Source organism: Scyliorhinus torazame, chromosome 18, assembly GCF_047496885.1.
Source record: "Scyliorhinus torazame isolate Kashiwa2021f chromosome 18, sScyTor2.1, whole genome shotgun sequence".
Taxonomy (NCBI): domain Eukaryota; kingdom Metazoa; phylum Chordata; class Chondrichthyes; order Carcharhiniformes; family Scyliorhinidae; genus Scyliorhinus; species Scyliorhinus torazame.
This window is the reverse complement of record NC_092724.1, coordinates 124887090-124902716: the sequence shown is the minus strand read 5'-3', so window position 1 is coordinate 124902716 and position 15627 is coordinate 124887090. Positions and strand designations below refer to the sequence as shown.

Below are 15627 nucleotides of genomic sequence, written 5' to 3'. Positions count from 1 at the left end.
TAGTGGAGAGGGACAGTCTTCCCAAGCCGCCGGAGATCGACAGGGCTCACAGATCGCTCCGACCAAAGCCCAAGGTGGGGGAACAGCCAAGAGCGGTAATAGCCAAGCTGCACAAGTACTAGGGCCGGGAAATTATCCTTCACTGGGCTAGATATACGAAGGCGTGCAACTGGGACGGACATAAAATCAGGGTCTACCAGGACATTGGGGCGGACATGGCAAAGCGCAGGGCAGAATTTAATCATGAATAGTCGGCCCTTTGTAAAAACAAAGTCAGATTTGGGATGCTATTCTCAGCCAGGCTCTGGGTAACATATCAGGGCAAAGAACATTCTTTTACTGCCCCAGCAGAGGCGGACAAATTTGTGTGTAAGGCGGACAAATTTGTGTGTAAGGCGGACAAATTTGTGTGGACAGACAGCAAAAGAGGCAGCGATGAGGAGGGCACAGAGCAGGAGAAGGAAATCGATGGATAATTTTGCGCGGAAATGCATCGCCTCACTGTGAACAGGGGAACCAGCTCAGAGGAAGGAGAGGGCGAGGGCAGCAGAGCGCAGGAGAAGGTGACAGAGCGGGCATAGGAGGGGGTTAGATCGACCCTGGGAGGGGGGCCACCGCACTAGCGGGAAAGCTAGCGGCAGGATGTATGAGAGAGAGGGAGGCTGCGGCGCACCTCCCACTGGGGAGAGCGTGTCTGCCGGGCAGGGGAGACACAGCAGTAGGCAAAAGAGGGGGGATCCGGGGCGGGGGGGGGGGGGGGGGGGGGAGCAGCAAGAGGGGGTGGAGGTGGAAACAAATCCAGGGAGGGAACAAAACAACAAGGAGGGTTGAACAAATCTAGACTGGCTTCAACAGATTAATCTCGGAAATGTGGAACAAGATGCCACTGTAATCAACCACTTTGGAGTGTCGCTAAACAGAGGGAGGCCCTGTAGCACAGGGGCCTGGTCTCATGGTGAGAACAGTGACCGTGGCCGTTTTGGATGGCCCCCTAACAAAGGGAAACCCCAGAGTGCAGTGGCGCATCCACAAGGTAAGTGTGGTTGATCCCGCAGGAGTGCAAGGGGGGGGGGGAACAGAACCCCCCCCATTAGAATAGTCACCTCGAAGGTCAGGTCTTCAGCCAGAGTCTTCACCCACGGAAATGAACTCTGACATCTACAGGTCAAAAATCTTCACCAAAAGGAGGTGGCAGCTTACCTATGGACCCCGAGAAGCACAATGCTAGAGCAGTTACTAGCTCCCCACTGGACAAAACACAGGAAAAATGGAGGAAGGGCAAGGGACGGAAATAGGGTGGGGACACTGGAGCAACTGCATCTCTTCATGTGCAAGCCTCATGCAGCTGAAAGTGGTGCACAGAGCACACCTGACAAGAACCCGAATGATCAGGTTCTTCCTAGAGGTGGAGGAAAAATGCGAACGGTGCCAGGGAGGCCCGGCCAACCATGCCCACGGCCATGCCCCAGACTTGCCGGGTTTTGGACAGCCTTCTTTGAGGCAATGTCCAAGGTAGTGCGGTGAGAGGAGAGCCATGTCCAAGAGTGGCAGTCTTTGGGATATCGGACCAGCCTGATGTATTCATGGGAAGAGGGCCTACGCCCTTGCTTCCCTAATCGCACGCCGGAGAATCCTGCTCAGCTAACAATCAGCAGCACCACCCACAGCTGCAGACTGGCTATCCGAGGGTCAGAGATGGCTTCCACAAAGCGTGGAGGCCATTCAGAAACTTGTTCCAGGACTTGGTCGAGGCCAACAGCCAATAGAGCAGGGGGAGGGGGGAAAACGCACAGGAGCCAACGGGACCGTGGGGAACAGAAAGGGAAGGGGGGGGGGGCAAAGAACAAGGAGGTGGTGGCTGGAAAATGGCGGATGAAGGGGCTGAGAACAAGGCTACAAGAAATGGAACCCCCAAAGAAATGCTGAAAACAAGATAGGGGGAGGGGAAAGGGGGCAAGGCTAATCGACAATACGGGGGGGGGAAAGGAAGCAGAAGACATCACACACATATAAATAGCCAATAACTGCCCATTGCACAATAAACGTCCCTGGAAAGGACCCTGAATCAACTAAAGGAGGAGGGATTGGTACAGAGGAAAATTACTTGTACATTGTAAAAAAAAAAGTAAAAAGAGTAGTAAAGAATATAACAAGAGGTTATCATTGTAAAATAGTCACCAAGAAATATAATAGGGAATGCAGAAGAAACCTAGTTACCCAAAGGGTGACAAGAATGTGGAAGACACACCACAGGGAGTAGTTGAAGTTAATAGTATAGATGCATACATGTTATTTATTTTGAATTCATTCATAGTCATCACTGGCTAGGCCAGTACTTATTGCCCATTTCTAATTGCCCTATAGGAGGCGTAGCTTCTTAAACCATGAAGTCCATGTGGTGTAGATACAGCCACTGTGCTGTTACGGACAGAGTTCCAGGATTTATGACTCAATTACATTGAAGGAACGGTGATATATTTCCAAGTCAGGATGGTGAGTGGCTTGGAGGGAAATGTGCAGGTGGTGGCGTTCCCATGTATCTGCTTCTCTTGGCCTTCTAGTTGGTAGAATCATGGATTTAGTAGGTGTCATCTCAGGAGTGTTGGTCAGTTCCTGAAGTGCATCTTGTAGATGGCATATACTGTTGCCACTGTGTGTCAGTGTTAGAGGGAGTGAATGTTTGTAGATGGGGTGCCAATCAAGTGGGCTGCTTTGTCGAGCTTCTTGAGTATTGCTTAGGTTGCACTCATCAAGGCAAGTTGACTTGTGCCATGCAGATGGTAGACAGGCTTTGGGGAGTCAGGAGATGAGTTACATGCTGTAGGTTTCCTAGCCCATGATCTTCTTTTGTAGCCGCAATATTGATATGACTGGTCCAATTTGATTTCTGGTCAATGGTAACCCCCAGGGTGTTGATAGCTGGGGATTTAGCAATGTTAATGCCATTGAATGTCAAGAGGCAATGGTAAGATTCTTGCTTGTTGAAGATGGTGATTATCTTGCATTTGTTTGGTGTGAATTTTACTTGCCACTTGTCAGCCCAAGCCTGGTAATTGTCCAGGTCTTGTTACATTCGGACATGGACTGCTTCAGTATCTGAGGTGTCGCGAACGATACTGAACGTTGTTCAGTCATCAGTGAACATCTCCACTTCTGATCTTATGATGGAAGGAAGGTAACTGATGGATGGTTGGGTCTAGGTGAGTCCTCTGAGGAACTCATGCAGTAATGTCCTGGAAGTGAAATGATTGACCTCCAACAACTACAACCTTATTTCTCTGTGCTAGACAAGTCCAACCATTGGTGTGCGTTCCCCGGATTTCCAAGGACTCCAGTTTTAGTTCGAGTTCCTTGATGCCACACTTGGTCAAATGCTGTCTTGATGTCCAGGGAAGTCACTCTGACCTCGAGTTCAGCTCTTGATGGGGTGAAAACTGGCCATGTTTGATTTCTCCTGCTTTTTGTGCACAGGGCATATCTGGGCAATTTTCCACATTGCTGGGTAGATGCTAGTGTTGTAGATGCACTGGAACAATGTGGTTAATGGCATGGCAAGTTCTGGAACACAAGTCTTTAGTACTATTGCCAGAATATTGTCAGGTCCATAGCCTCTATCAGTATCCAGTGCTTTCAACCATTTCTTGATATCACGTAGAGTGAATTGAACTGGTTGAAGACCAGCATCTGCGATGATGGAACGTCTGGAAGGAGGCCAAGATGGATCATCCACTCAACACTTGGCTGAAGATTGCTGAGAATACTTCAGCCTAGTCTTTGCTGGGCTGGTGTGTTGGGCTCCCCCATCTTTGAGGATGGGGATATTGGTGGAGCCTCATCCTCCAGAGTTTAATTGTCCACCACCATTCATGGTTGGATGTGGCAGGGCTGCAGAGTTTAGATCTGATCCGTTGGTTGTGAAATCGCTTAGCTCTGTCGATTGCTTGCTGCTTATGTTGTTTGGCACTCAAGTAATCCTGTACTGTAGCTTCACCAGGTTGACACCTCACTTTTAGGTATAACTGGTGCTATTGATGACATGCCCGCCAGCACTCTTCATTGAACCAGGTACAGTTAAAGTATGCGTAATGCATGATTTAACCATGTTTTGTATTTTTATTCCTACCTTCTAGCCTCCTTTCCTCCACTGTTGCTGGCAATAACAATCGCAAATAATGTTACCTATTCAAAGTTGGTTGTGTTTTCCTCTTAGGGAGCATTATAATTAGAGATATCAAAATGGAATATTAGAAAACAATCTTGCTGCGCTATAAAGCTTCGAGTAGAAGTTGAAACTTTTCTTCATAACAGAGGGAATATTCGGAGCAAGCCAGCAGTACATTTATTCTGACTTAATTACAAGTGTCAAAGCTGTATCTGGAAGCTGGACATCAAATTATTCTATTCTACAGAATAGTTTGGCGAATTGAAAGACCCAAAATTGAAAGGTAAAGCAGACATCAGAAAGTTAAACCTGGAAGATAAATCAGCGGCATCTGGCAGGGTGAAGGGGATTCCTGCAGCGCAGAATCCACTCTGCCATGGGGGCTGCTCTCAGGTCAGTGGTGGGAGCACCAGGTTTGTTGTCAATCACACTAAAGAAATGGGGCTATCAAGTTTGTAGTCCATTATACCCAAACGTTGGGTCAGGGCAGTTGGCGTGATTTAACAGAAAAAAAAAATCTATGTCTGATTTTGGGCGCGTTTAGCGGGGTGTTTCATGGCGGATGTAGAGAGGCACGCCACTATTCAACAGGCAGTTTTGCCAGTTTCTGTGGCCTCTGGGAGTTTCTCTATGGTGAGCCCAGCAGGAAAGGCTCCTCACAGATCGTGGCGCCATTTTGTTTGGCTGCCTCGATCTTCTCCCCTCCCTTCAGCCCCCCGCCCCATTTTCCAACCTCAGGGAGGCTCCTGGGAACAACACCTCACCCCCTCTCAGTCCCCCCTCCACCTGGTAGGGCCTGTCACTTCCGACCCACGATGGTTCCAACCTGCTACTTTGGGCACCCTGGCACTGCCACCATGACAGTGTTCCAGCTCGCATGGAAGTGCTACCTAGGCATCCTGGCAGTGCCAAGGTGCCCAGGTGCCACCCTTACCGGCCCCCTGACCACCTGGGGGTGTCTAATGGCCTGGCAGACCCCACCCCCCTTCCAGTTGCCATTGCGACTGATCCAGGTTTGTGGAAGCTAGTACTAAATGGCGCCCTGGCGAGGTCTCCCAGGCGCAGCCATTAGGTCCTGGGTGAATCGCACAAACTATACTGATCTGGATCAGTGAGGGCGAGATCCAGATCGCAAATGTCTTGCAAGACTCTGTTTAATCTCGCGAGGTGATACAAGCGTCGCAAATCGCGCGAGAGGCCTCTTACGAGATTCAATGGTCTTGTTTCGACTCCAAGTTGGGCGTGACGAGACAGTTTATTTCTTCCCACTCTTCCCTCGTACAGAAGCGTGCAAAGCAGTAGAAAGACTCACAGGCTGGTTAGCAGTCCTACAGGCAGCAAAGTGAAAGCTCTTTCAATGGTCAATCCTATATGACAAAAGGTTTATGGATCCCTACAGACCGTACAATGAGGAGAAAACCACTCATGCTGCTGGGAATCCCACTATGTCAAACCCAGCATTCAGGTCTTCATTCAATAGAAGAGTGAGCAATGGGGTTTGAACACTACACTTAAGCAAAGGTGGGAAAGCTGCTAAAGCGAAGGTTATGGTCATGAATGAAGAATATCCTTTGCACACAAATCCAAATACAAGTGGTATCTCAACGTCTGGCTTTCAGGAGGTGAGTGAGTGATCCTCAGTTCTCAGGCAAACGGGCACACTTCTGCTTTCATTGCCAAGCTTTCCTTTTTGAATTGTGTCACTGGAGTTTTTAATCCTTCATTATCTCTGCCTCTCAAACCACTGAATTTTATCACGTGGCTTTACAACATGACTAAATTTCTTGAAAGAAATTCAAAGATCCATTTAGTTGGTGCCATCTTTGCAACAAAGGAGAAATTGATGACTCAGCTAAAATACTCTGAGACAGTGAAGTTTTTAAATTTCTATTGTACACACCACATTATGGTAAATTTAAATCCTGAACTCCAATCCCATGCTGAATCCATCAAAAGATATTTCCTCATGAAATGCACACATTTTGATATTTACCACAAAAATAAATCAATATAAAAGGGAGTCTAAATCCACAGTAAGAGAGTCTAAATCCACCTTAAAGAGCTACTGCCATCCTAAAAATGAATATTCATTAACAGACGGCATTGGGGCAGGGCATAAATCGTATTTGAATCAGTAATGTTATCGTTATTGCTCACATCTAACCCAAGCAGGACAAGAGGACACAATCTCAGTGCTGGGAAAATAAACTTTAGGATGGATAACAAGAAACATTTATGTTGACATAGAAAGATCAGTAGCTGCAAAAGGATGCCAGGAAGCTCAGCTGAAGTCAGAAGACTGAATCAATGATTCGTTGATCTCCGATCCCCTTAGAAACCCCAGTGGGGATCAGTGCCAAACAGCGCTTGCCCGGCGTCTTTGAGGTGAAGGGATTGAATCTACAAGCCTCAGGTACCTTGGGAATCTACACGTTAGAATAAGGCACACTGCCTGGCTTTAATATGCAGTTTTTCCAAAAAGTGATTCTGCCCATTTTGGGCAGGATTCACATTGCAATGTCTCGCGAGATTGCGATGAATTGCAGGTTCCTCGGTTTTCAATGGCCACACTGCACCATAGCGAACTGTATTTCCGGCGCAGCGTGGCTGGAGGGTCACACCCTTTGTTTCAGAGTATCTGCAAGTTCCTTACGCACACTTAACTTTACCTCGGCATTCAGTTCCTTTAGGAATCTTTCCTCCATGGTCACTGACTGCTCTTTTAGGTTCTTCCAACTCACTTGCTAGATTGTCAAACTGTTTCTTAAAATGTTCCTTTTCTGCTTTTAAAGTCTAGATTCGCTCTTCCATACTGCCCATCTCATTTTTCACTGGGAGAACATGTAGACTCCGCACAGACAGTGACCCAAGCCAGGAATGACCCAAGCCAGGAATCGAACCTGGGATCCAGGCGCTGTGAAGCAACAGTGCTAACCACTGTGCTACCATGTGTGGTAGTATGCATTAGGGGTCATGTGGGACTGTGAAGCCATGATGTCATTGGCTGACAGATCCCGGGTCCTGGTTGGCTGTTGATCTCTAGCTCCGCCCTGAAGGCGGAGTATAAGAACCAGGAGTTCTCCCCCGCAGGCCAGTCTGTTGCTGAACTGCGGGGAACAAGTCACGCTTAATAAAGCCTCATCGACTTCATCTCTATTCGTCTCTCGTGAGTCTTTGTGCGCTATACCATGCATGTAGACATGATATAACAATGAATTGCCTATCACGGACTTTCCTTTCTGTTGCGTGAACTGATGAACAAGACGTTCCCATCCAGAGTGCTAAAGATGAAAGGCAAGCTGAGATCCCACAGGCATCAACATCGATTACCACTTCTGACGTGAGCAATGGTTAGTCAAACAGAATCATAAAGTTGGTGAATCCACAATTATGGGGTTGTTCTCCAACGATGTCATTCAGCATCCTTACAAGTTTGATCACAGTGGTTGAAAAATATGATATTCGGAATGGATGAACACCTGGACTTAGCTGTGCATATTCAGATTGGAGTGCATTAGCTTTACTTGAAAGTATTTGCTAACATTGTTGGCAAGTCACAATGTCCAGGTTTTTAATCTTACACCATAAATGCCCTGACCCGTGCACAAAGACAGAACTTACGCACAAACTTATATCCGGTCCAAAAGCTAACCGGCACTTATTAGATCTGGAGTTTAAGACCCAAATAAGATGGGTTTTTTTGAAGGAGGGAATGATCTGAAATCAGGAATGATGAGCCAGTGGATTGGCAATACTAAATTGCCCCTTGGTGTCCAAAAGGCTGGGTGTGTTTATTGAGTTATGGGGATAGAGTGGGGACACAACCTAGTTACGGTGCTCTTTGAGAGGGTCAGTGCAGACATAATAATAATAATAATAACAACAATAATAGCTTATTGTCACAAGTAGGCTCAATGAAGTTACTGTGAAAAGCTGCTAGTCGCCACATTCCAGCGCCTGTTCGGGGAGGCCAGTACGGGAATTGAATCTGCGCTGCTGGCCTTGTTCTGCATTACAAGCCAGCTGTTTAGCCCACTGTGCTAAAACAGCCCCATTCTTACTTGATGGGCTGAATGGTCTTCTTCTGCACTGTAGCGATTCTGTGATTCTATGACAGTGGCTGCATGGGAACACCAGCACTTGCATGTTCCCCACAAAGCCACACACCATCCTGATTTGAAATGATATTACTGATCCATCACTGTTGTTGGGTCAATAGCCTAGAACTCTCTTCTGAACAGTGCTGCAGGTGTGCCTAAACCTTATGGATTGTAGTGGTTCAAGGTGGTGGTGTGGCAATTAGGGATGGGCAGCAAATGCTGACCTAGCCAGTGATGCTCACATCCTTTGAAAGAATAAACAAAATATGTTCATTGAAGAAGAGTCGGTCAAATTATCAGCTCAATGGATAGTTTTGAAATTGTAAAGGGACAGTGATCATATTTCCATTATTAGGACGAAGGCTGCTCTGCTCAAAGCTTCAATGTTTAAGCTAAGATGATGCAGTTCAGGCTTCAGAGTGAGAATTCATTGTCATGGAAAAATCAATTCAAGGAGGTTCTAGTGGAATCATTCACCTCCAATTGGATTCTGTGAAAACATGACTGAGAGACGAAGCAAAGATTTTTTAAAAATTCTGGAAAATACAAAAGGGGAAAGACCTTCATGAGGCAGTGAGAAATCTGAAATTCTAGTTTAGATAAATCAAAGCATTGTAGGGGAAACGTGGCTGCTAGCCAGAGGCAGGAATCATGATAGCCCGTTGAATCAGGCGTGATGCCAAAAACACTATTGGCACTGGACGTCAGTCCGTTGTCAGCCTATCGGCCTGCACCGCTGGCCCTGACGATGTTCTCACTAGCCCCAACGTGGGCAGATACATTCATATACCTAATTAAAGCCCATTTAAATGTCGTAATCGGGCAGGAAGCCTGATTAACGTCCTCCTAGGATGCTCCAGTCCCCTCAACTGGGAGTCACATTGACGTGAATTGATTCACGCCCTGACAAGTGGGCGGCAGCACTCAAATAGAGTCTTTCTAAGAAGCTTGTAATGACCAGCATGGCAAATACAGTGTGGGAATGATTGTTTCCCCGTGCTCCTTGGAGAATACGAGCTCCCCCGCTTAGGACGGGGTAGCTTATCCATACCTGTATAACAGGTTGGGCAATGTGCAACCGACCGACAAGAGAGAGAGTACCCGGTGAGGTTGACCGGACCTCGTGTGAATAGGTCTAAAATAAATGACTTTATTTTAATTTTGCTGCGGACTCCGCGCCTTATTAAAATGCTCTTCGGAACAAAGAGACAGCCTCTTAAAAAGAATGTGGTTGGAAAGAACACCTGCTCAAAAGAGGAAGTACTTCAGACTAAATGGATACCTGTACAGCTATATAAATAAACAACAGTAAAACTTCCTTTGAAATTGCCTGGACCTGTCACTCAAAAGGCTTGTAAAAGGGAACAGATTTATGAAATTGAATGTAAACAATTTGGTTCAAAGCTTTTAGGTTTCTAAGTAGGCACAGAGGCTTGAGTTAAAAGGATATTGAAATTGACTGTTATAAAAGCACTTCAAAAGGTTTACACCACATTAACGGAAGAATTTTACCTTAATCTCACAGATCTTTGAACTTTGCATGCTGGGAGAGAGTTTAATGATGTTAAGGTTACAGAGAGAACACTTTCACTTTCTTCTCTCAGGTTTTTGCTCTTGACATGCTGAAAGGCACTTTAATGATTTTCAAAGCTGCAGTTCGAAAGACCAGCCATATAACCCCCAGGCCAGGGAGGAACCCCAACCTGAGCTCCTCCAATCCAGCCCAATCTCTTCCCAACCTCCACTTCTCCCGAAGGCACTCTGGAGATTACTCACCCCCTTTCCCCACCCTCACATATTGGACGAAAGATGCCAGGCTGGTACGGCAAAGGGTCGAAGCCTGAAGGACATTTGCGGGTTTGTTGTGAGCCCACAATGGGGTATTGCTCACTTGGGGGAGGGGGTAGAAGGGGGGGAATTTGCCATCAATTGGGGGAGCCTTGCCAACAATTAGTGAGGCGTGGCTTCCCAATGATTGGTGGTGGTGGTGGGGGGGGGGTTGGGGGTTGGAGGATTGCCATGGAGAAGCAGTCCCGATTCCCCACTGGCAAGAGCCCTTGGGTTGAAAACGGACCCATAATCACACCGCACCATAACATGGTAGGGAGTTCATATCTTATCAAAGTATGTTCCCCAATTTGAAGTAATCGCCTAAAAAGGATAAAACTCCAAGAGTTCAACTCAGGAACACAACTGGCAAAGAATGAGATCACGTCACATGTATTGTCTTGGAAACTGGAAATGGGTGTGGAAAGTTAGAAATTCAAATCTTGTTTGTAATATACACCTCCAAAAGGTACATAAAATGCCAATGGTGCAGTTTTAAACCAGAGATTTAGCGCAGCTGCCAAAGGTAGGCTTTCCCCCTCAACTGAATCAGGTCTTAAGGTAGCTGCAGAGAGGTCTACAAGTTTTGGCTTTGGTGACACAAGGAGCTGGAGTGCCCTTGCGATCCATAGACAGGTTGTGGCCTATCCTGTACTGAACTCATTTACTTCCTCCCTCCCTTCCACAAGACCAGCACAAAACTCCCTTCCTCCCATTCACTTGGAAGCTGGCAATGTCTGACCATTTCCCCTTTGCCAGTTGCTCTTGGTCCATCCTAGGGGAGAAAAGTGGAGAAGCAACATTTAAATTGAAGCCTGTGAGTTAAGCTACCGCAGGCCTGAAATTCAGGCATGTGAATGAGCTTTGCACTGATGTCACTCCCATGCACCCCCCAGAACGCACTCTGGGCTAAAGCTTTCTGTTTTCAAATCTCAGGTCAGCTTCATAGTTCAAAATAGCCATGTAATTCCTCAGAACACAAACATGGTTAAGGTCACTGCCTCAATCTACCCATTTAGCATGCAGAGAAAGAAAAAGTAACATATCAGCTAGTCTTCGTCTGTGCCATAAAATGGGTGACAGTGAATTGAATCCATAGAAAGGAAAAATAAATGCATTTGAGTGTCCGTTTTGTGTTTCCAGCGAAGGTAAATCTATATCGGTCTTTAAAACAGCTACAAATCTATAATGTTTCCTGCTCTTTATCTTAAATGTTGTTCAAACAGACTAGCAGACGTAGGAATTACAATATTCTCCTTTGCTCAACAACGCTTGAAAGTTCTCTCCTGGTTTTTTATCCTGTTGTTTGCACTAACTACATAAGAGAATTGGATTGTATCTGCTCTCCGGTGACAGTATACCCATTGACCTTACTGAAGAAGCAATTGTTTTCAAACAATATTACCAATTCATTCCCAAGTAAAAAGGAAACTGGATTAAATACTGTGGGAAAATTCTACAGCGATGAATGAAGTACACAACATATGACACGTGTCATATGACAAAAGGCTTCATTAGGTAACTGACATAGAACACAGAGATGACACTTCAAAGGTACTTCATTGTTTGTTAAGTATTTTGAGAGATCTTGAAAGGCACCAGATAAACATCTTCCTCTTTTGAATTACTCACATACTCTCATGACAGATGTGGAGTCCGACAATGAACGATGTTGGGGTCACTTTGGGGCATAATTTAGAATTTGGAATCACATACACAACTTCTAAATCCTTAGATGATTGGTTGGGATGGGAAAGTCAATACCAAGGAAGAATGACATGGTTTATATGACAAAATTAATAATCTTGCCAATAATTGGCAAATTAATTTCAACACATAAGTTTGAGGTGTTCCATTTTGGTAAGAAATATAAGGAGGTCACAGACCATTTGGAAATTAAGAGTGTAAATAGGGTTGTGGAGAAAAGGGATCTAGAAGTGCAACAGCAGCAACTTATATTTATAGTCACAAATCACAAAAATATGGTTAACTAGGCCCTTAAAAAAGCAAGTAAGTTTATTTCAAGAGAGATAGAAGTGACACAAATTTTACGTCAAACCTTGATCAAACCACCATCGGGATACTGTATACAGCCCTGGCTGCAATACTACAAACAAACAATATAGCAACACGGGGCGGTATTTACCGACCAACCCACCACGCATTTTCCAGCGGCGGAGGCAGCCCACCAGTGGGATTTACCAAACCTGCCATTGTCAATGGGATTTCCCAATGACTGCACCCCTCGTTGACGGGAAACCCATGCACCGGCATGGGACTGGAATATCCCACCAGCGTGACCAGGCGCTAGATCACGCCCATGAAATATAAAGTGTAAAAATAATTTGCAAGGATAACACCAGAGCCGCAATGTTATACCCATCAGAAAGGATGAACGGACTGTGTCTCCATTTTCTTCGCTAAAAGCCTGAACAATGATCTAATTAAGCTCTTTTAAACCATGAAAGGTTTTGACAGAGTAACACAGATGGTGCTTCTACTTGTGAGGAAGAGCAAATTGAGAGGCCATCACCAGGATATAGGCACTAAATCAGGAATTCAAAAGCAATTTCTTCATCCAGAGAGCGGGGAGAATGTCAAACCCAATGCCACAGGCAGTAGTTGAAGTGAATAGTAGAGGTGCAGTTAAGGGAAGCAGTGGAGGAAGAGGGGTAGATTAGAAAGGATGGGAGGAGACTCAAGTGCATGAATGCCAGCACGGATTGGTCGGGCCAATTTCCTTTGCATATTTTTATGTTAAATTTGACAAGCTGCTGATGTCCTCCAGACCAAATGTTAATTTTGTGGTTACTTACTTGGACTTGCTATATCAGAGGTTCTTCTCAATTTTCCACTAGCTGTCCTTGTAATTCCTAAAATAACAGTAAAGCATAATATTCACAACATGTTGAAATAATCATCCGAGTTTAATTTCCCCTTTCTTTCCACGAATTTATTACAGTCATCTTTGCTCCATGAGAGAAAAATGATGAGTTGCAAAGATCCCCCACTGCTCGAAAAGTCTATTCAGTTCAAAGGCCTACGTAGTGGTGTCAAAGCGACATCTTAAATTAAACTTCAGACCAGATCACCAGCAAGAATGGTTGAAAGTTCTGCCAAATAATGATTCCGGTGTTATTTCAGAAGTTTATAACTGAAGACGACATTAGTCAGGCAGCAGTTCTATCCTCCGTCCCTTAGTGGCAAGAACCACTTGATTCAGACAGCTGCAGAGGGTGGGATGAAAACATTTTTTGTTAGATTTTATTATAGATACTACAATATAAAGACAAAACTGGCAGCTTGTATAACATGTACCCTGACCTACAACACAGCTGTTACTGTGCATGTGTAAAATACCCAACAGCGTTTAACACAGTGAATTGCTTTTTAAATACGGAACAGGGACTGATCATATCAGCAATTATAATCACACCCATGGTAAACTGATGATGAAGCCACACTCAAGCCAAGAAAGCTGGTAAATATTAAGTGCTGGGAGTGGAGACATGGAATTTAATCACTGGGGCATGCAACGATTTCTGGCTGAATGGTATTCCACCCTTTTGTGCCAATGTGAAAAGGGATGTAACATGGCAAGTTGTAAGGAGAGAAGAAAACCAGATTTAAAGTATGGGTCACACAGGAATCAATGACATAGCAAGGAGCAGAGTGAAGACCAAATATTGGAAGTTAACTTTCAAAGGAGAGGTCCAAAGTCCAAGATTTCAAAGCAGCACAGAAATTACTCCTGATGCTGTATGATAAATCATTCAAGCATGACAGGCTAAATATACTGCTGCATCCCAGATGCAGGAAAGGGAAGGTTTAGATTCCTCAGGCATTAAGATAAATTCGGAGGATGTTGGAAGTTCTCAGTATGGAAGCTGGGTTTCACCCATGACGGATTGCTAAGCCATGCCATTGCACTGGTAGTTATTGTCATAATATACACACAGGTATATGATGGTGCACAAACAAGCAGTGATTGACACATAGGAGATCAGTGAACACACAGAACACAGCAGCCAATCACCAGACAGGACACGACCACTATAAAGCTAGAGGGCACTAGTTTTCCCGCTCTCTTGGGATCCAGCCTCTGAGACAGTCAGAGCCCGTGAGCAGCAACTAGAACATACGCCATGTGGTAGTAAGATAGTCTGGTCAGGTTAGCCTCAGGTCTCCAGTCAAGTCAGCATAGTGTCAACCCACAGTTAAAGTATGTATGATAGTTAAGAGTTCAATAAAATCGAGTTGCATTTCTTCAAGTGTTGGAAGCCTGTCTCTCTCACTGCTGCGGTAAACACAGTTCTCGCAGACCCGGCATGCCCAACACATCAGTTATGGTAGTTAATTAAACCACTGAAATGCAGAGTAAGGATAACGAAATGAAACAAATTAAAACAGGTAAAGAAAAAGTTTCCTGATGAGTATAGAAGAAAAATGAAGACCTAAACATATTAAACAGACTTTTGGTTCCACTGAATATTGCCTTCACTGGACTTCCGGTGACGGTGGGCGGGAGGCGGCCGCACAATGAAGGGCTCCCGTTCGGGAACGGCATTTTCGGGGCTTTAAGCCCGGTCCCAGGGTCCACGGAGGCGGCAAAAACAGCGAGAAGGCACAGAGGTGGCAGAGTGAAGGCACAGTAAAGAAAAATGTCGAGGGTGAGCAAATGAACGTCCGTAAGGAAAACAGCTGAAGGTCCGTCGGGGAGTGGAAAGGTCATCGCGGGGTCCCCAAAGAAAATGGAGGCTGGAGCACCAGCCGCATTGCTACGGCTGAAGAAATAACTAAGGTGATGGCTGCGGAATTCGAAAGGCAGTTTACAAAATACATGGAGACAATGAGGAAGGAGATGAAGGAAATTTTGAGTGCGCTGGTGGAGGAGGCGATTTCCCGGTGACGAAGGCGGTGGCGAGCACAGTGGCGGAGGTGCGAGAGCAAGGGGAGGCGCAGAAGGAAGTGGAGGAGACATTTTTGCAGCACGGTGATCAACTTGCCTCGATGGGGAAGTAGATGTGGAAGGTGATGGGCATTAACAAGGATCTGCGAGGAAAAATGGAAGACCTGGAAAACAGATCCAGACGACAGAATTTGAGGATTGTGGGGCTGCCCGAAGGAGTTGAAGGATCGATACCGACTGAGTATTTTGCCGCGATGCTGGCGAAACTATTGGGGGAGGGGGAAGAGCCCTCCCGATATGAACTGGATCGGGCTCATCGGTCGTGGAGGCCTGTACCAAAGGCGAGAGAGCTGCCAAGGGCAGTGACTCTGCGCTTCCGTAGGTACAGTGTGAAGGAGAAGGTCCTGAGCTGGGCCAAGCAGAAGCGGATGGTGCAGTGGGCTGGAGCTGGTATACGTGTATACCAGGGCTTTACGGTGGAGATGGCGAGGAGGCGGGCTGCCTTCAACTGGGTGAAGAGGGCACTGTACATTAGCAAGGTGCAGTGCGGCATTGTATATCCAGCGAAGCTGAGGGTGACTTACAAGCTCCGGGACTTTTATTTTGGAACGGCGGAAGCAGCGGAGGAG

General features: G+C 45.9%; 1 protein-coding gene across 3 annotated transcripts in view; it reads right to left on the bottom strand.

The window, feature by feature from the left end:
* The window catches only part of LOC140395489 (septin-9-like), a 397275-nt gene that overhangs the window by 302912 nt on the left and 78736 nt on the right, over nt 1-15627 (bottom strand). For 2 of the 3 annotated variants that reach the window (XM_072483289.1, XM_072483293.1), the window contains exon 2: nt 12906-12962. The exons of the other annotated variant lie outside the window; for it this stretch is intronic. In XM_072483289.1, coding sequence (XP_072339390.1) covers nt 12906-12962 — 57 coding nt within the window. The remainder of the gene's footprint in view (nt 1-12905; nt 12963-15627) is intronic. 3 annotated transcript variants of the gene reach the window in all.